The sequence below is a fragment of the Zalophus californianus genome, chromosome 5 (genome assembly GCF_009762305.2).
Source record: "Zalophus californianus isolate mZalCal1 chromosome 5, mZalCal1.pri.v2, whole genome shotgun sequence".
Taxonomy (NCBI): domain Eukaryota; kingdom Metazoa; phylum Chordata; class Mammalia; order Carnivora; family Otariidae; genus Zalophus; species Zalophus californianus.
In genome coordinates this window covers 53,927,921-53,947,522 of record NC_045599.1, presented here as the reverse complement: position 1 = coordinate 53,947,522, position 19,602 = coordinate 53,927,921, and the positions used below count along the sequence as shown (strand labels likewise).

The 19,602-nt window shown below is 43.4% G+C and overlaps 1 protein-coding gene across 16 annotated transcripts in view; it reads left to right on the top strand.

Annotated features, from left to right (window-relative positions):
• ZNF366 (zinc finger protein 366) overlaps positions 1-19,602 on the top strand; it is a 67,386-nt gene that overhangs the window by 31,104 nt on the left and 16,680 nt on the right. For 10 of the 16 annotated variants that reach the window (XM_027604551.2, XM_027604561.2, XM_027604557.2 and 7 more), the window contains 2 exons: positions 9,518-9,591; positions 15,298-16,640. In XM_027604551.2, the coding sequence (XP_027460352.2) occupies positions 15,312-16,640 (1,329 nt within the window). In that variant the 5' untranslated portion in view covers positions 9,518-9,591; positions 15,298-15,311. Of the gene's footprint in view, positions 1-9,517; positions 9,592-13,696; positions 13,882-15,297; positions 16,641-19,602 lie in introns of all 16 variants that reach the window. The other 6 variants (XM_027604564.2, XM_027604565.2, XM_027604566.2 and 3 more) reach the window with 2 other exon arrangements.

Here is a 19,602-nt window from a genome sequence, read left to right as displayed (position 1 = left end):
CAGTTTCCATGGACTGATGAACCATGGGAGACCCTCACTGGACAGCCCAGATCAATCACTGTAACCAGAAGCAGACTCACAGGGCATGTGTTATCCTCAGTATGCCAGCATGCCCCCTCCCTATTTCCCTTTCACCCACTATTAATTGAGTGCCCCACTCTAAAGTAATATCCTATCATCAGCATCATTACTGAACATAATTTGCTGACTTGTAATAATGATAATACTAAAAACAGATTGAACTACACTTATTATGTGCAGGCACTCTACAAGATACATTATCTCATTCAATTCACTACCAAGGTAGAATCAGCTCTGTTTCATAAATGTGGAAAATAAGACCCTGAATGGTTAAGAGACTTATAATGTGGCTTACATTTTAGACCTTTTAAGTCCCCTCCAATTCAGACAGTCTGTGATCCTACAATTTCTAGCTCATTTCCTTAACTAGGTGGCAAGCTCCCTGAGGAAAGGCACTGTGTCATATACATCTTTGCAGGAGAATCCCTTCTCTTCTCAAACCCATGTTCCTTGCCTGAGGTGAGCAATAAATATATCAGCGGTCAATTTGTGGAGGCATCCTGGCAATCACTCCAGAGCCCTTGAGGCCCCAAGGAATCCTTTGAGTCCTTCGAGCCTCAGTGTTGTTGCTCATAAGCTTGGACTTTGTCCTTTCCCATCAGAACTGCCCAGAGGAGTTTTTACCAAGCAACACTGAGACTACTTGAAGTGCCCCAAAGCAACTCACAGACACTTATAAATGGGTCCTGTGGGCATTTGCCCCAAGGTCTGTCCCCAAAGAAATGATATTTCATGTTCCCCATCAGTTTTGTTTTGCTAATTAAATTTTTTTTTAAAAAGAGATTAATATACCAAATAACAAAGTCAAAGTCATTGCAATTTCTTAGACTAGACATTGTTATTCCAGAAGACACACTTCTGCTGATGTTTAAAGGTATTAGGAGGACATATCTTGGAAGAGACTTCCTCATTTTTTTCCAGCTTTTCTGAGGTATAACTGGTAAATAAAATTTTAAGATATTTAAACAACGTGATGACTTGCTAGACATACATTGTGAAAAGATCCCCTCCAACTAGTTAATTAACACATCCATCACCCCACATATTTACCACTTTTTTTTTTTTGGTGAGAACATTTAAGCTCTACTCTTTTAGCAAATTTCAAATATATAGTACAGTGTTATCAACTACAGCCACCATGTTTTACATGAGATCCTCAGATTTTTCATCGTATAACTGAAATTGTATACCCTTTTACCAGCCTCCGTTTCCCCCACACCCAAACCTCTGGTAACTACTTCTCTACACTGTTTCTATGAGTTCAACTTTTTTTTTTTTTTTTTTTTTTAGATTCCATGTATAAGTGATGCCATGCAGTATTTATCATTCTGTGTCTGGTTTATTTCAATTATCAGAATGCCTTCAAAGTCCATTCATGTTGTCACAGATGCCAGGATTCCTTCTTTTTTTAAGGCTGAATAATATTCCATTACATACATTTTCTTGATTTATTCATCCATTGGCAGACACTTGGGTTGTTTCCACCTCTTGACTATTGTGAATAATACTGCAGTAAACATGGGAATGCAGGTATCTCTTCAATAATAGTTGCGTTTCCTTTGGATATATACCCAGAAGTGATATTGCTGATCATATGTAGTTCTATTTTTAATTTCTTGAGGAACCTCCATATTGTGTTCCATAATGCCTATATTTCTTAATGTAACAGATACAAAGAATATAACAAATTAGATAAGAGATAGCTTTACATGGCTTGTCAGTGTATGCACATATATGTGTGTATGTTTGAGACAAAGGGGAAGAAAGCAAGGATATTAATGTGGTGATATCTCCTTGAAAAAAATATAGGAAATTGAGAAATTAGGGGTGCCTGGGTGGCACAGTCAGTTAAAAGACCAACTCCTGATTTCTTGAACATCCAACTCTTGGTTTCAGCTTGGGTTGTCATCTCAGGGTTGCGGGATTGAGCCCCACATGGAGCCCAGTGTGGAGCTCCACATGGGGCTCAACATAGAGTCTGCTTGTGACTCTCTCTCCCTCTCCCTCTACCCCCCCCCCACCCCATGCTCTCTCTATAAAATAAGTAAAATCTTTAAGAGAAAAAAAAGAAAGCTGGTAAATTACAGTAACCTTCATTTCTGAATTTGGAACCCCCTCCTTGTGCTGATGTCCCTTTCATTTTTCACAGTTGAAGTGTCTAAGGAAGAACACAAAACTGTCCACCATATAAGTCCAGTGATTATTTCCATTTCATAGAAGAGTAACTAAACCCCCAGAGGTTTAATCAAAGGTGGTATTTTCCCCTCTTCTCCCTCCTTTCTTTGCATTCAGCAGAACATGAGGAATGCCACTCTCTGAGGAGAGTATTGGGCTGGTTTGGCCCACTGTGGCAGCCTAGCCCCAGCTCAGCACAGGAACCTGACAGTACATCTGTGGCCTTGCACCCAAGCTGAGTCTTTTAATTGGCCTTTGTAGTGCTTCTGAGACAGGGAGAAATGGGCTCCAAAGAGTCCTAATCTCACATTCTCTTGATGCTGAAAACCCAGATTAAGGGCCTAGGGGTGGATCTCCAATGTTAGCAAATGTTCTATCAACAATGTGTGATTTCAACATAATGCTCATAGGAACTAAAAATCCACAATGACGATGTTTGCTGCTGCAAATATCTCCAACTGGCAAATCATACTGAATCTGAACTGGCAATCTATAGTAACATTAACTTACTAGATGGAAATACAACCTAAATTCACATGTCCTCTTAAAGCCACAAACAAATGTGCTTTAAAAGGCAGGTACAGCAGCACATAGTAAAAGAATCTTAACCAGGCAACAGCTCTGTATTGAGTAACTTCATGGCAATTAGTACCATGCAAGGCACAATGGGAGACAGAAGGGTATGAATCCCAGGCTGAAAGGAGCTTATGGGTAAAACAAAACCTAAACATGAAAGAACCAGAGTGCAGTAAAGACAAAAAAAAAAAAAAAAAAAAAAAAAAAAAAACCTCTGTATTTAACCCGGGGCTCATTGGGTGATACAATAGGATTTGAAAGAAGGGAAGGGCACCTGGGTGGCTCAGATGGTTAAGTGACTGACTCTTATTTTTGGCTCAGGTCATGATCTCAGGGTCCTGAGATAGAGTCCTGAGTGGGGCTCAGTGCTCAGTGGGGAGTCTGCTTGAGATTCTCTCTCTCCTTCTCCCTTTGCCCCCCCCCCCACTACAGGCACTCTCTCTCTCTCTCTTAAATAAATTAATAAATCTTAAAAAAAAAAGAAAGAGGAGAAAGATAACTGTGCATAAGGATAGGGTGGAAAAGTTTCCAGGAGGAAGACTGGAACAATGGGATGGATCAATGGAAAGAATATTTCTGGATGGCTGACCAGTCTAAACAAAAGCCAGGAGGTAGAAATCAGTTTGCTCCACGTAAAGAGAATAGCGAAAGCCTGGTCTCATTGCGGTTGAGAGGATTTTAGTGAGAAGGGGAACTGAGTTGGATCTGTTTTATTAAAGGACCTAAAAGTCAGGGAGAGGAGTTGCACATTTGCTTTGAAAGTCAGGGAGTGAAGTTTACATTGCTCTGTGTATCAGGTAGGGATTCTGTTTAGTTGTAAGCCATAGAACTCTGAATACATTTTCTTAACAAAGTAAAGGATTTGTTTTGTCAAATAACAAGAAGACCAGCACCAAGGGGGTAACGGAAGTTTCATACTGACAACTACCCTCTTCCCCTCTACTATACTTTGTGGGAAGCATTGTCATTAACCTTGTTTCATGGATGCAATATGACCGCTCCACCTCCAACCTCATATCCACATTCCAGGCAGAAAGAATTAAAAAAGGAAAAGATAAAGCAGGTGGTTTCTGTGTTGGGAATGCAAGAGCTTTCTCAGAAATCCCTAGCCCCAGCTGCTTACATCTCACTGGCCAGAAGTGTGGTACGAGAGAACCCTTAACTGAAGGGATGTCTGAAAAGGTTAGAACTTTGGCTGGGCACATGGCCACCACAAACAAAATCAGGGTTCTGTTTCTAATGGTAGAAGGAAGAACGGATATGGGAGCAGCAATTAGCAAGCTCTACACTCCATGTATAGCAATATATACACTATTGTTGTCGGTTCCTCAAGAGAGAGCTGTCTTAGAAAAAGTGACGACTGTTTAGAAGATGAATTTGATGCTGGTATTCAGGAAGGAGGAAGAAGTTCTGGAAGAGTGGATGGAAACGGCTGAAAGTAACATAGGAGTGAGTGGGCACCCAGACTACAGTCCTAGCTCTGGGAATGGAAACAAAGAGAGAAGCTAATAGCCATTTCTAAGAAACAGTGAACAAGATTTTCTAGCACCCACCCAACAATGCATGGTCAATGTGGAAGGTATTGGCAAGTTGACTTCTTGGTTCCCTCCCTCCCTCCTTCCATTCCTTCCTTCCTTATTTTTTACATAAAGTTAGTATTGAGGGTTTATGGGAGAGAACATATTAAAGGGAGAAACTAACAAAGAAAAATGCCAGAATGAGACATGTTGAGGCAATTACAAATCTTGGAGTATTATTACATGTTAATGTAATAAGCACTTAAGGTATGGAAAAGAGACGAGTTAGATTCGAAGTTACGGATTCTAATATGAATGTGCTCCTTCTTGGGAATGTGAGCATTGCATTCTCTAAACACAACACTTAGCAGATGATTAGAACAGATTAGAATATAAAATACATTTGTGACTAATAAGCAAGATGAACCACATCTGAAAGCAAATTATGTTCCTTTTGATGACTAATACTAAACAACAACAAAAAAGCATTGTCTATTTGTTAGAAGGGAAGTAGAAAGAAAAGGGTACAAGGAAAGAACTCCACAGACTTTTTTGGTACTTTTATCTACTAGTTAGTGCTAATGAACAGAATAAGCTCATTTTACAACTAGAAAATTATTGCAATTTGAAAATGTCTCACTTAAAACTGTTAGTAAGTACCAGTCACTGTACAAGGCGGTGGAGACTCGGAGAAGTTTAGGAATTAGTCTGGACCTCAAGGGGATCACAGTGACGTGGGGAAGCAAGTTGTTGCAGCGTTCCAGGAGGAATCAGCGTGATGGGTGTGGGCACAGACTGTGGGAGCCCAGATGAGGGAGGGACTAATTCTGTCTGAGGGCTGGAGCATGCTTGTCTTTTGACGTTTTATGATTGTGCAGTGGCATTAATAGGATTGGACTTTTACCCTGGAAGAAGTTTTAAGCAACTTAATTACCTTAGGGCCCTGGGGGAGGACCTGATAATCCAAGGGCCTCATCCTTAGTGTCCCAAAGTTCCTTCTCACCAGGGGGGAGGGAGCCAAGGAAAAACTCAGGGATGGGTAGGGTGGAGAAACTGGATTAGTCATATTTGCAGCGTGTGATTCTGTAATTACTACGAATCTTCACATCAGACTCATTTAATCTGAACTTCCAAGGTTGAATGTATTTTTGTCTTTAGATCCACCTCGTTTTCTTAATGCAGTTCATCAAAGGTCAGCCCACTTTTCAAGTCACCAAAGTCTTCCTCTGTTCTGTAGGATACATGGCTAGTGTAGACTGGGGCACTGGTTGGAGAAAAGGGTAGTTTTCCTCATTTCTTTCACATCCACAGATATTCCTTCATCTGTTTCTTGTTATTCTAATAGAAGTTTTAATGATAAAAAAAAGGAAATTAAGGAATATCTTGAAAGAAAATATTTTATGTCAAAGAAATGTCATTCTGCTTCTTGATCTCTCATATCCAACAAATCAACCTGCCAGTTCAAGAATCCTCTATTGTAGTTCCTAGAATACTTTTCTCCACATCTGTTTGTCAGTTTCTTCTCCCAGACGGCAAGTTCCTTGAAGTTAGCACTTGGCTAATTAGACATTGTCCTCTGGCTCCCACACAGTGCAGGCACAGAGAAAGCACTTGAAGGCGTTTCCTGAGTGAATGCCTTTGAGGAGGTTTCTCCAAGGCTGAGTCTTTGTGGTTGCTTATACTTACTTCCCTGGGTCGTAAAGCTGCATGCCCAAAGTCTAAACCGGGATTAACTTTGCCAGGGGCATCAAAAGACCTTGGGCAGAAAACTTGAGGAGTCCAAAGAAATGCTTCCAGAGAATTCTTCAGTACTCTAAAAGGATGGGGATCCCAAGTCTAATTTTGTCTGAACGTTTGCTGTTTGAAAGCCAATATGAATTTTTACTTTTTCAGTGCAAATATTTGAGCAGCTAAGTCAGTCACAGTTGCTAAAGTATAAGTTGAAAGGGTATACAATTAAAAGTTTCCTCTCCACCCAGGGAACTCCAAACCCAAAGGGCACGTTCCCATGTCTATAGACTATGATGCCAATGATCCATGCTGAACAGGTAACTCAACTGCTGGACTCCCAAGCCTTCCTCCACCAGCCATACAGTCTGCCTCCTCAGAGGCAACCAGTCTTATCAGATTCTTATATTTCCTTCCAGAGACAGGCTAGGGGTACAAGAACATGAGGAAATAAATACATATAAGTATATGTATTTTCCAAGAATGCTTTTAGTGAGCAGAATCAGTAGAAAAATCAACATGAAACAGAAGATCTTAAACTTAAAAAAGTACGAGGGGAAAACTGGTATCCAGGATGAAAAGTGATCACTCATCAGATGACAAAAATAGAGAAGGAATTTTCTCTACATAAAAATAAAAACAAAGGGTGAGGTCACAGATCCCTTTGACCATTAGGGTGGACAATTCCACAAAACTAATGGACATTTGCCCAGCAGATCATGGGGGAACTTGCAGTTATGGAGTGACTGAGAGAAATTGTGGTGGCCTGCCTTCCTGGGATATTGTTTGCTAGAACGTGGGCATGTTCTACTCTAGGGTGACACACTCCCTCAGAGGCTCGGTGGCATTTGATCACTGGGCATTTCCAGAGCCCTCCCACATTCACTCATATTATTTCAGTGTAACAGGACTGAATTCCACCTTTCAGGTCAAAGGAATATGGCACACACTGGCTAAGGATCCTGCACCCGCATGAAGCAAAGGGGGCCATGCTTTCTGAAAAGTAAAACCCTAGGCATTGCTACACCTTAGCTAAACCACCTTCCTCATCAGAGTTGTTCTTGGCCTGGATGTGAAGTTGGCCTGGGATGGACTGGGACAGGGCATAGGAACAGGGATCAGAGAGCAAGAGCAAGCTAAAACATGGGACTTGTTAAATAGGTAATGCACCAGGCAAGTTTCTGACTTTCTAACCAGATTGTTAGAAATATAAGATACCTACCCACAGAGAAAGGTGACTAGCAACACAGGAACTAGTCAATGAGTCAAACAGACAAATGTGATAACCATCAGAGAAGTGAGGAATTTTCTTCCAGCTCTGATAGAAAGGAAAGTTTCACCTGTATGTCTCCATAAAGCCTCCAGTAGGCAAGAGTCTCTCTACCTCCTGCCCTTTACAATCTTGGGACTGTCTGGCTCATATATCCAGTGAAAGGTGTCAAAGAAAGAAGGCAGCTGACTGCTCAGGTAGACTTCATGGGATAGCAGCGCCTGGTGGGACTGCCATTATTTAGTCTGTGGGTTTGGATATTCTAGTGTTCCATTTCATAAAAGCACTCAGCTAATCACTCTTAGAGGAAATGATTCATTCACAAGAGTTATCTGTGGACCTGCATGTCAATACCAATCTATTGATTTACACGGGGGAAAAATATCTTTCCTAATGACCAGAATGATCCTGTCCACCGATGGTAGACATACATTTCAAAAATGTTGGAGAAGTAACAGAAGATTATTTACTGAATATGCAATCAGGGCCAAAAATTAGACCTTGAAGTGTAATTTAAAGCACTATCCCTGCCCCCATAACATTCATGCTGAAAAGAAAACGTAAAAAACCAAAAAAAAAAAAAAAAAAAAAAAAAAAAAAGCTGGCATATCTGCCATATTTAAAGTCTCCCCTTCGGAAAGAGCAATAATTAAGATCAAATACTTATAACCGAGTTCCCCTCTTCATACACCATATGCATATTATTGTATGCATTCCAAAGAGAGGGTGGAGTCTGCTTGCCTTGACAGATATTTCCCAAATATCCCCAGTTACTCTTTTTATAATAATGTGGAGAGTAGGATTTTGGGGTATGTTTCTTTTTATTTTTAAACTTATTTTTAATTTACATACTATAAAATTCATTTGAGTTCTAGGAGTTTTGACAAATAGAGTTGTGTAACCACCACCACAATTAAGATACAAAACAGTTCTTCACACCCCTCTCCCAAAAACACAGCCTTGAGTTATACTTTTAAGACAGGTTCCCTCCATAGATGGCTATCCTCGTTTATTATGTGTTAATTCTTACCATTCTTGCTTGCCAGAGGGTCATATTTTCTGGCATTAGCTACCCATTCTAAGGCTTACCTAACAGAATATGCTGTCATTCCCAGAGATAGACAAAATAAAGCTTTATCATATGCATGTGTATATTTGCTTAGCCAGGAGGAGGTATAACAAGTGTACTTCATCTACAAACATAAAGCCAAAAAACAAACAAACAAAAACCTGACATATATTCTAAGGACATTTCCCCCAAAAGAAAGTAGGAAAAAATTTTAATTCCAGTTACAGCTCCATCCACAAGAGATATATTAGCTCTCAGGGTTGGGAAAGCAAACTGCTCAGCCACATCTCCAATTCATTTCCTTTCTTTAAATGGGTCACGAGGGCAGAGATAACCCCAACACCCTAGCAGCTGTTCCGGGGCTCAAGTAATTATATTCATTCTGCTTTCTAGAACCTGACCTAGGCATCAAGCACTTTCCTAAATGAAAACCACATCTCTTTATTTACTTTTTCCCACATCTATTTAATCTATGCAAGTTAGTAGCTGTTGCTGTTTTAATAAGACCTATTCAGTGTATATGTCAATATGAGGTAAATACGCATACTCAGCATGGACAATCTTAACAATGAAAAACTAAACTTGACTTTAACTATGTCATGTCTTGGTGATATTTAGGAACTTAAAAAAAATAAATCATGTGAGTTCAATGAACTATTTTACATGTAAATCGGTCTCATCACCAATTAATATTTTCTGACCACCATGCTGCGGGCTGACAGGTTACTTTTTATAACAAAACGGGAGGAATTTGGGTTTATAAATTAAATCAGGGCCACAGGGCCATCCAGAAGGGCCCTACCTGGGGTCTTGCTCCCGGGTATCTGGTTACCTCTTCTGAGGTAGAGCACTAATTCAGGGAGTGACAAGGCAGACCATTCCTTTCTTTAGAACATATTACCTTATCTACCAGCTGCATACAGAGACCCTCCTATGCCTGCCGACTACAGGAAGACAAGACCGAATCATTATTTGCCAAACATATCATACACATGAAGAACGCAGCAATACAACTGCATACATATTAAGACAATTATGTTCCATCATTACAATGTTTAATTCTAAGATTCAAAGTCTCCTTTTATTATCAAAAATTCACAGAGAACCAGGTGATCCAATGAAATCCCACTCTGGAGGAATGTTACAACAAAATCTTCTTGTATGAACAGAGACAGGTTAGTAATCAGTCCATGTATCTCCCATCCTGCCTTCCTGGTACCTTCCCCCCAACTCCCTACCCTTTGCTTCTCTTAGCACTATTGCTTTTTCTTAAACGTCTCCTCAATGCCCACCTCCTCTCTGCTTCCATCTTTGTTGAGAGCAGAGCTCCAGGTAGACCACATAAAAAAGTGCCACTCTCTCAAATGAAAAGGGAAGCCACTGTCTCCAGTACCAAGATCTAACAACCTCCAGTGAAAGGTGGAAATCTTCAAGTAATAAAGAATGTGAGAGAATATTCTTCCATGAATTTCAGGATGAACAAAAATCAGTGTTACGGAGTCAAGATAAGTAGATCTGCCTCTGCCTTGCTGACTCACCATGACTCTTCTGATACCATTTACTGGAATGACCTTAGATTCGAGTGAGAACCACAAAATACCAGTAATTTTATCTGGGGAATATTTATATTTTAGTACAGTAGGTGAATTCCTGATTAAAGGGCATTATTAGAAGAATTTTTTTTTCCCAAACTAAATGTGGTTTCATCTTAGGCCTTGCATTTCTAACTGGTCCTTATGATTCAGAAGATTTTATTCTTGTTTTTAAAATCCTTTCATTCCCCATTTCCTCACCACTAACTCTTGTGGATAATACGCATGAAAGAAGACATCTTAAGTCCCAGATTTTTCTACACAGATCAACCCAATATTTTCCTCCTCAAATTATTTGCTTCCTGACTTATAGCCTATTTGCTTTGGTGATTGAGTATACAAGGAAGAAAGTCAGGGACATTCTCAGAGAGTAGCAATGAAAATCTATGACGATTCTAAACCTCCACCCTTACCTCACAGTACAAAAGGTGGACTGCTACTACCTTTCCAAACATCTCCTTTGGGTGGAAGAGTGCAGGGTGACTACTTAGTCTTGGTTTATGTTTCACATTCTTGATCCAGCACCTCTCTCCCCCTTTTTTTAAAAAGTAGGCTCCATGCAGGGCTTGAACTCACGACCCTGAGATCAAGGCCCTGAGCTGAGATTAAGAGGCAGATGCTTGACCGACTGGGCCACCCAGGCGCCCCCAAGGGTCTGTCTTTCCACTCACTATTGCCTGTTGGCCTTTTCAGGCACCTGTTGTCTGACTGGGTTGCAGAACCTTATGGCACTTTGAGGATGGCTCCCTGGAATTAGTTTCCATATACTTTGCATCCTGGAAATAGCCAGGACGTAGGCCTTACCCTGATTTGAGGATCAGTTCAGAGACTGCAGCCCTTGGAAACTGAGGAGGGTAAGCAATAGCACACGTAAGGTGTATATTTCAAGTTCTTCCCACAGTAACTACCTGAGAGTTTATGAGTGTGCTCATGCTCTGATTAGGGATGTCTCAAAAAGTCATCTGCAGTCTAAATAAAGTAAGATAAAATTATACATTTAAAAGTTCCATGTGGAGACTTTAAAAACAAGAGTTTTTCATTCCTTCTCTCATCCCACAGCAGTTTATTGAGCACTTTGTTGCTCAATAAAAAGCAAAGCACCGTGCTGGGCACTGGAAATGCAGTGGTGAACAAAACAGACCCAGTCCCTGCCCTTACAGTCTAGCAGGAATTGCAAGAGTCAGGTTGTCACTGTTGGCTCAGCAGTGTCCTAAGTATCTGAGACTTGGGGTTTGACAAACAGGTCCTCCTATCTCTGGGTTAGTGACCTCTGATATTAGGCTGGGGACAATCCTTCAGCTTCCCACAGACTGGCTGAAATAGCTTACAAGACCACCCGACCCCTTTGGTCCCCACTCACGGAAGCCATCTGTTACTAATGTAGGCCCAGAGCCATCTCCATAATAGGAAAGACAGCCAAGGAGAAGGGATGGGGGACCATTCTCAAACCAGAAGGCTGCTCTTCACACTGAATGAATACACACGTCCTGTCCTCGCCCACCGGCCTCTTTTAGTGTGGTTCATATCCACTGCTGCGACAAGACCGACTCAGGGTAAATGAGTCAAGTCTATGTTTTAACCTGCAAAGCAGAGGCTGACCAAGAGCTTCAGCTTGGAAAAGAGAGATGCTGTCAGTCAGCATCCATCTACTGATCACAAGAGCAATCCTCCCCTCTTGTCCACTCAAGAGCACCACGCTGTCCAGTGTTTAACACACTTTCACATACACCCCCTATTTTAAGTTTGCAGCAACCCAGTGGGGATATCCCAACCTCCATGGCCAAGGAAACCAAGCCCCAAAATTAACTTGCTCAGTTTCTCACAGCTGCTAACACAAAGAATTCAAATCCAGGTCCTCAGCCTACAAAGCAAGTCTCCAAACTACCCCATAGGTGGCTACTTTACAATTCCAGTTCTTCTTTTTTGCATATTGCCTTGCTCACCCTGGTGGGGTATGGTCTTATGACACGCTAGTTTTCTGGGAGAAGCCATGGGTTACTGGCCAGGGGAGGGCCTACAGTTCCCTGATCCTCTGCCCTTGGCCAAGAAGATTATTGTGGCTCTCAGATCTCTTCTTGCCACCTGAATGGGAATCCCTATCTGCCATGGATGCCTGTGGACCTATTTTTAGAAATAGAGGGGAGCCTGTGGGTGGCACACATTGAGGTTTTCTAGGAGTTAATATTTTTGTAGAGGCCACTCAGAGTTTTAAGTTGACTGATTTCAAGATAAATTACCTCCTGGGGAAAACATCCTTTCCCTGTTCTTCCCTTCAGCATTCCCCATCCCAAAATGAGTTTGCTTTTTGTGTTTTTCTTTTACCCCTTAGGGCTTCTCCTTAGCACCCTGTGCTCAGAAGACAGGGATATTAATAACCAGCAGCAGCTACAGCTGATTTCTCTCTCAAGAGGGCCAAGAGGAAGCAGATCCAGCTCTCCTTGACCTCTGTAGGGACTGGTAGTGTCCCTTAAGATCTTTATGCAGAGGGGACTGCTGTTTTAAAGTTCTGGAAAAATGTCTGTGGATGGATCTCAATGCCTTTTTAATGCTCCTGAATTAATGATTTTATTCTAGAATAGGCACACTACTATTTTAGGGGTGGGGTGTGTATACACACAAGTTAGAACCGGGGAAAATTTTAATCATATTAAAACAGGGAGGAAATTAAAATGTACATATGGAAAATCTCTGTATTTGGGGAACACAATTCTGCTGTTGATGTTTAAAAACACATCATCTCTGTTCAACAATGTCTCTTTGCCTTACTAGGTTGATGGTGATAAAATTAAAATGCAAACACTGAAAATAAATATGCTTTTGAACTTAGTATTGTATTAAAAATGTCACTTCTAATACAGTAAAGTGACTCAATTAGTTGACTATGTCACAACTAAAAACAAATATATTAAACAAAGGCAATAATGTGTATATACCAAAACACCTTTTGTTTCAAAATTAGTGATGACATTCATTTCCATGTAAGTAGTTTTCTAGTGTAAGATATTAACACATGGTATAAAGACACCAGACATCATTAGCCATGCATTTTCTAATACCTTCTTAACAATAAAATACACAAAAAACTCAATACATTCTGGTCCATGCTCTGATATGTCTCTCTGTATCTTTTTCTCTCCCCGCAACCTTTTTTTTTTTTACACTAATTCTCCAATCAAGCTCTCAAATAGGAAATAGGAATCCCTGCCTCTTTAAACTAGATCAGAATAAGACAGACAGAACCAGTGTGCACTTGGATGGGCTCTGCCGTGGTCTGCCATAGTCACATGTAGCCTGGAGTAGTTCTCTTCAGTCTGAGTAGCCTTTTTAAAAATAGAATCTTCTCTCCACCGAGGGTATACAACCAACCATGGTCAAGATGAAATCCAGAGAAAGGAGCTGCCATTTTTCACCTTTATTTCAATAGGACACATTAACCTTATCTGGAAGCCAACTATTTTTATAGAAGCAACACTCTCAGATCAGGGTCCCCTGCACCCTCTATAACGGCATGTGAATTCAGGGAGCAGGAGCTGCTGAAGTGCAAGGCGAGACCTAGTAAACATGGAAAACCATCCAAGAGCCTCTTCCCTCTCTGTCCTTGCCCTGGTGTCGTCAACAGCAGAGCAGGATTCCCCGACCTCATAAACCTAGATATTCATTCTCCTACTGCTCTCTTCACCTCCTACAGGTGCCTGGTCCTTGAGTCTGCAGTGGTAGAAGACCCAGCATTTTGGTAACAATTTTAGAAAGAAGCAGAAGAAAGATGGGACTTAGGGCTGAGGTTTCCTTCTGCTAAACAAGCAAGCTCTTGCTCTTAATTACTAAGCCCCAAACCCAAGGAAAGAAGACAAACCAGGACTGTCTTCCCACCACGTAAATACAAAGATTAATAGACATTTTTTTCGTTTTCTGATGATTTTATGTAACACTTTTAAGTAATGCCCAAATATTCATATAATAAAGGCACATATTTTTTCTCTCAGTTGGATCCTCTGTGTATGGAATTGGTAATCCAATATAAAAAGGCCCATTTTGTTTTAATTATGCTGCAGTTTTCAAACCTCTCATGAAGACACATGTGCAGTTTTGGGAATATCCAATATTGCAAATGAAGAAAATCACTAGAAGCTGTTGGCCCTCTCACCCCCTGGGACCCTCACCCTACATTGCTCAGCATGTAGCCAATCTCACAGGGTCAGGGCCCTAAGTATCCCATCCAAGCTCAGAGAATTTGGGTACAAAGGGCCTTCACTGGAAACGTGGAGTCAGCCACTTGGTTCTTTCTACCACTATCCACATGAGGAGGGTAGAAAAATGGCAAGGAGACATGTGAAAGGAAGCAGAGTCCTTGGTTTAGACTCCAGCCCACAGGCTCTCGCACACATACCTGATGTAGTCACCAGGATACAGTAACTGGCTCAGCAAGGAAATGTCATGCACCTCAGGAGTCACCGAAAGCCAAGCTTTACCCCGACACCTGTGTGAAGGAGGAGATACAAGCGCAGTTTTAGAGATTCACAGTCTTGGAAATTTTCACCTGAGGTTGCTCCAGGTGGAAGATGAAAATGCATAAGTTGCCAAGATGACTTTGTGACACTGGCTCACAGGCTTTTCTTAATCACATTGACCTCATCCACTTGATATACCCCAGCAGCACACCTTGCTCGGAGTGGGTAACTCAGAAAATCTGAGATCCCAGTTAAGCAGTTAAATCTCTTCACCTGTGTGGACTTGAGTACTCTCATCCTCCAGCAGCAAAGGTCCCCAAGACAGGGAGGGGCACAGGAAATTGGTTCCTCCAGAACAGAAACAACCCCAAAGACCATTAGCAGATGACAATTCCATCTCAGGCTGAAAACCCACATCAGAATGCATCCCCATTCTTAACTCCTGCACTGAGCATGTCACTTCATCTGTCTGGGCCTTGCTACTCTTTTTTTTTTTTTTTTTTGTAGCCTCATCTTAAGTGGGCACAACGGCTGGTTGAATTCTCAGGTTTCTTCCCAGTCCAGTGCACTCCCAAGCGCCCCCCACCAACCCCCAGCTATGATTCTGTGGCTGTGGATTTACACTGGACCTCTAGGGTCCCACTCCAGGAGGCCAGGGCTTTCCACTTTAGTAACGGGTTTGTAAGGGGAAAAAATGTGATACCTCAAACAGCCCTAGGATAAGTGAGGGTCAGTATTAAACAAGCATCACTCTTCATAAATTAGTACTGATCTCTAGCCAGAACCCTTCAGGGAAAAAAAGGGACTCTTTTTTAAACAGTAAGTTTCTTTCTCTTTAAAGGAAAATTGCCAAGGATGCAGAAGGAAATGAAGATGATCAAAGATGAGGATGTGCATTTCAGTTTGGGTGTGAAGAGAGCCCCCTCCTTTCCCCACTGCCTGCAGCCAGTGGTTTCCCAAGGGAAAGCTCCCCAAAGACACCCCTTCCCAGAAGCTCTCCGGGGGCCTTTTTCCCAATTTCGGTATGAACCTCCTCCGGGACACCTGGATGGATTCCCAGGGGTCTTTGAAGGAGGAGGGTCTCGGAAACGGAAGAGCATGCCCACCAAGATGCCCTACAACCACCCTGCGGAAGAAGCCCCTCTCGCCCTCCATGAGGAGAGCAAAAACCACGGCCCTCCGAACCTCTCTCTGCTCTTCCCGCAGCCCCCGCGCCCCAAGTATGACTCGCAAATGATCGACCTGTGCAACGTTGGCTTCCAGTTCTACCGCACCCTGGAACACTTGGGGGGCAAGCCCGTCAAGCAGGAGCCCGTGAAGCCCAGTGCTGTGTGGCCCCAGCCGTCCCCCGCTCCGTTCCTGCCCACGCCCTACCCCTACTACCCCAAGGTGCCCCCGGGCCTCATGTTCCCCTTCTTCATGCCCTCGGCCTCCCCCTTCCCCTTCAGTCGGCACACCTTCCTGCCCAAGCAGCCCCCGGAAGTGCTGCTGCCGCGCAAAGCCGAGCCTCAAGAGAGCGAGGAGACCAAGCAGAAGGTGGAGAGGGTGGATGTGAACGTGCGCATCGACGACAGTTACTACGTGGACGTGGGCGGGGCGCAGAAGCGCTGGCAGTGCCCCACCTGCGAGAAGTCCTACACCTCCAAGTACAACCTGGTCACCCACATCCTGGGCCACAGCGGGATCAAGCCGCACGCCTGCACCCGCTGCGGGAAGCTCTTCAAGCAGCTCAGCCACCTGCACACCCACATGCTGACCCACCAGGGCACGCGGCCCCACAAGTGCCAGGTGTGCCACAAGGCCTTCACGCAGACCAGCCACCTGAAGCGCCACATGATGCAGCATAGCGAGGTGAAGCCGCACAACTGCCGCGTGTGCGGCCGCGGCTTCGCCTACCCCAGCGAGCTCAAGGCCCACGAGGCCAAGCACGCCAGCGGGCGCGAGAACATCTGTGTGGAGTGCGGCCTCGACTTCCCCACTTTGGCCCAGCTGAAGAGACACCTCACCACGCACCGGGGGCCCATCCAGTACAGCTGCTCCGAGTGCGACAAGACCTTCCAGTACCCGAGCCAGCTGCAGAACCACATGATGAAGCACAAGGACATCCGGCCCTACATCTGCTCCGAGTGCGGCATGGAGTTCGTGCAGCCCCACCACCTCAAGCAGCACTCCCTCACGCACAAGGTACGGCGGGGGGGGGGGGGGGGGGGGCTTGGGGAGCAGGCGCAGAGCCCTGGCGGGGAGGGGCCAAGAGCCCTTCTCTGCCCTCCGCCTGGGACAGGTGGGGTTTGCAGCTCTGGGCAAGGGGCTGCTTCCCTGAGTCCTCACCTCCCTCCTCACCTTGACATGGCAGATGCTTAGGAGACCAGCAAGCACGTCCTTTGCCCCCTCCAGCCTTCTAGAGTCTAAGATGGGCGTCGAAATAAATAATGTGGCCAGTTCGGAAAAGAGGGTGAGGAAGGCCGAAGGAAACAACAGGTCCTTGTGCTGTTGCTTCTTAGCCTCCTACAACCACTAAAATTCGGTTTCTGGAAACCTCATCCAAGGCACTAGCATGAGTGTGGCCTTAGGCCTCATTTACCCAAGACCAGCTCTGTGCCTGGGATATACTAATCAGAGCCTTCTAGAGACTTCTCTTGGTCCTTTGCTGCCGAAGCCGTGGCTCCGTTTTGGGCCGATTTCTCGCTCAGCTGTGAGAACTGCTTCATATGCACATGGCTCTGGGTCCAGCAAGGCCTGCGCTTCCGGCAGTAGAGCCCCCGCCTAGTTGGAGGAGTGAGAGAGTATCCTTCTGTTTGCCTGGATTTTATTTTCCCTGGGAATTACAGGCCCGAGGGTCTAATTTCAGCCTAGCTTGCAACCAGAGCTCTTGAGTCCTGCAGGATGAACTAAGGCAGGGCCTCAGTTGTGTCCCTAAAATCTTACCCAGCAAAGCTGACTTGGGTCTGCTTTGAGCTTCCGAGAGGGGAGCTCTGCCCCACTGACCTCTCCCCTCACACTTTTGACCTCAAGTGGTTTTCTTGGCGGGAGAGACTTCTAGTAAGCCAGAGTTTCTAAAACCCACTCTTTAATTCAGAAAGGTCAGTGGAGGACTTTGCCCAGCCAAGAAAACATCTCTACTCTGCCATAATGGGTTTCATTTGATAGGTTAGGACACAACAGGGGCATTTTTTTGGCTCTGCAGCAGAGGACAAAATGTGTGGCTGCCCTGTGGGCAGTGCACCTGTAGATTCTACAGCTCCTGCCCTACAAAAGGCACTGTAGATTCCACCCAGAGAGGAGGCACCTGCCAAATGCAGGAACCATCAACAAAGAATCTATACTGAGATTCAGCCACAAAGGGGACCATATGCTGATTTCAAGGGCTCCTACATGTGTGGAAAAGGAGTCAAAGATGCATTTTAGAACATATAAAAATTCTGTAAAATAGTAGAAAATGAAGTCAGAAATGGACAAAACAACCTGGTATCTGAAATGTCTCATTTGAATTAGGAAACAAAACCCATTTTAATCCACAGTGTCCGCAAACAGTGAGGGGTAGTATTTACTGAACACTTGCTGTGTACCAGGTGCTTTACTTCTCATTTAATCCTCTTCAACAACTCTAAGAGCTACCTGCAGGTATCTCTACTCCAGATTTGCAGATGAAGGCACTGAGGCATGGGGCAGCCACCCAGAATCTGGGACTCCAGCTCTTGAACGCTACTGTCAAGTGTTCCCCTTCTCCACCCCCTTTCCTCCCTCACTCCTAACAACCCCCACAGGCTCCTTCTCTGTGCTTTCACTGATCCTGTTAGTGACACAGTCGCTTCCTTTGTTCCCCAAGTTGTGTCCAGCCTTCCATTCACTTGAGTTCTAGGCCAGCCTATGTGTGAATTTTACTCTTCAGAGAATTCCGAAAACAGTGATAAGTAGATTCTTCTCCTTGGTCGCAAGACAACAGAATCATAGGCAAGTGGATAGGCGATCTTGAGAAGAAAGATGCTGAAGTAATGTTTGAAACCAATCAAGAACATAATTTTTATTAATTTCAAAATTTTAAACTCACGGCTTGAATATGCAACATACTGTTAAAATTCATCTTCTTAGGAGGGCATTAAAATTTAGGTCTCTTTGTTAGCATAAATTCATACTCATCTACAATCATCTAGACTCAAGAGTATTCCAGCTGGAAAGAGTACCTGATTCTCATACCTACCACCACATCTTGAGATGAGGAAGCCATCACCAAGGGAGGCCATGAGACTTGTCTAAAGTTACACAGCCAATAAATGGCTGGGCAGAAGACCTGGATTCACCCTTGGGTGCCATGGGCTCACCAAAACTGAAGAGTGATATTTTCTTATCATGTCCCACATTAAAGAAATGGACATATAGGCAGAGAGACCGAGAGCTATACTTGGAACTCCTCTCTCCCTAGGTCACTATGGATACCAGATAATATGTGTTTTATAAGGTACAATTGTTAGCTAAGCAACTTGTTATGATCCTGTAACAACCTTAGTTTTAATGCCATGGTTCTCTAAGTTTTCCTTCTGAAAAGTCATTCTGTGTTAAGATGGCTTGTAGAGGCCTTTTCAGGAAAGCACTGGTGAGTCAGGAATAGCTAATACTCTACGTATGCTATGAGTTCCTGAGAGTGCTTTCAATTGAGGGCATTGATGCTTAAGAATTCAAACACTTCTCCATAAACAGCAAGGAAAATAGAAGGTCTCCTTCTGTCCTGTTTTCTAATTCAGAAAGCTGTCCTCTGCCAAATTTCTCTATAGGACAGAAGCTAGCTGAGCAGAGGCTCCATAGCCAAATCACACGGAGGTCACCATGACCTGTGGGAGCCCTGGAGACTATTTCAAGAGTTGTAATTTATTCAAGTGTGCATAAGAATTGTTCTTCTGGGATTTTCAAGTCCATTAATGAGAACGCCAGCAAACAGTGGTTTTCATATGAGAAATGATATTATCTTGAGAAGGTTTTATTTTTTTCATTATCAGGAAAGGTGGATTATAGACTCATTTCACATATTCCACAGTGCTCTTACCAAAATCCTATTAATCCCCAGAACTGTTACTGTAGAATTAACCCCTGTAGCAGCAGGAACAAGAGCAGTGGCTTTCTTTTCCTCTAAAGGTCTGGCTTAGTTCATGGT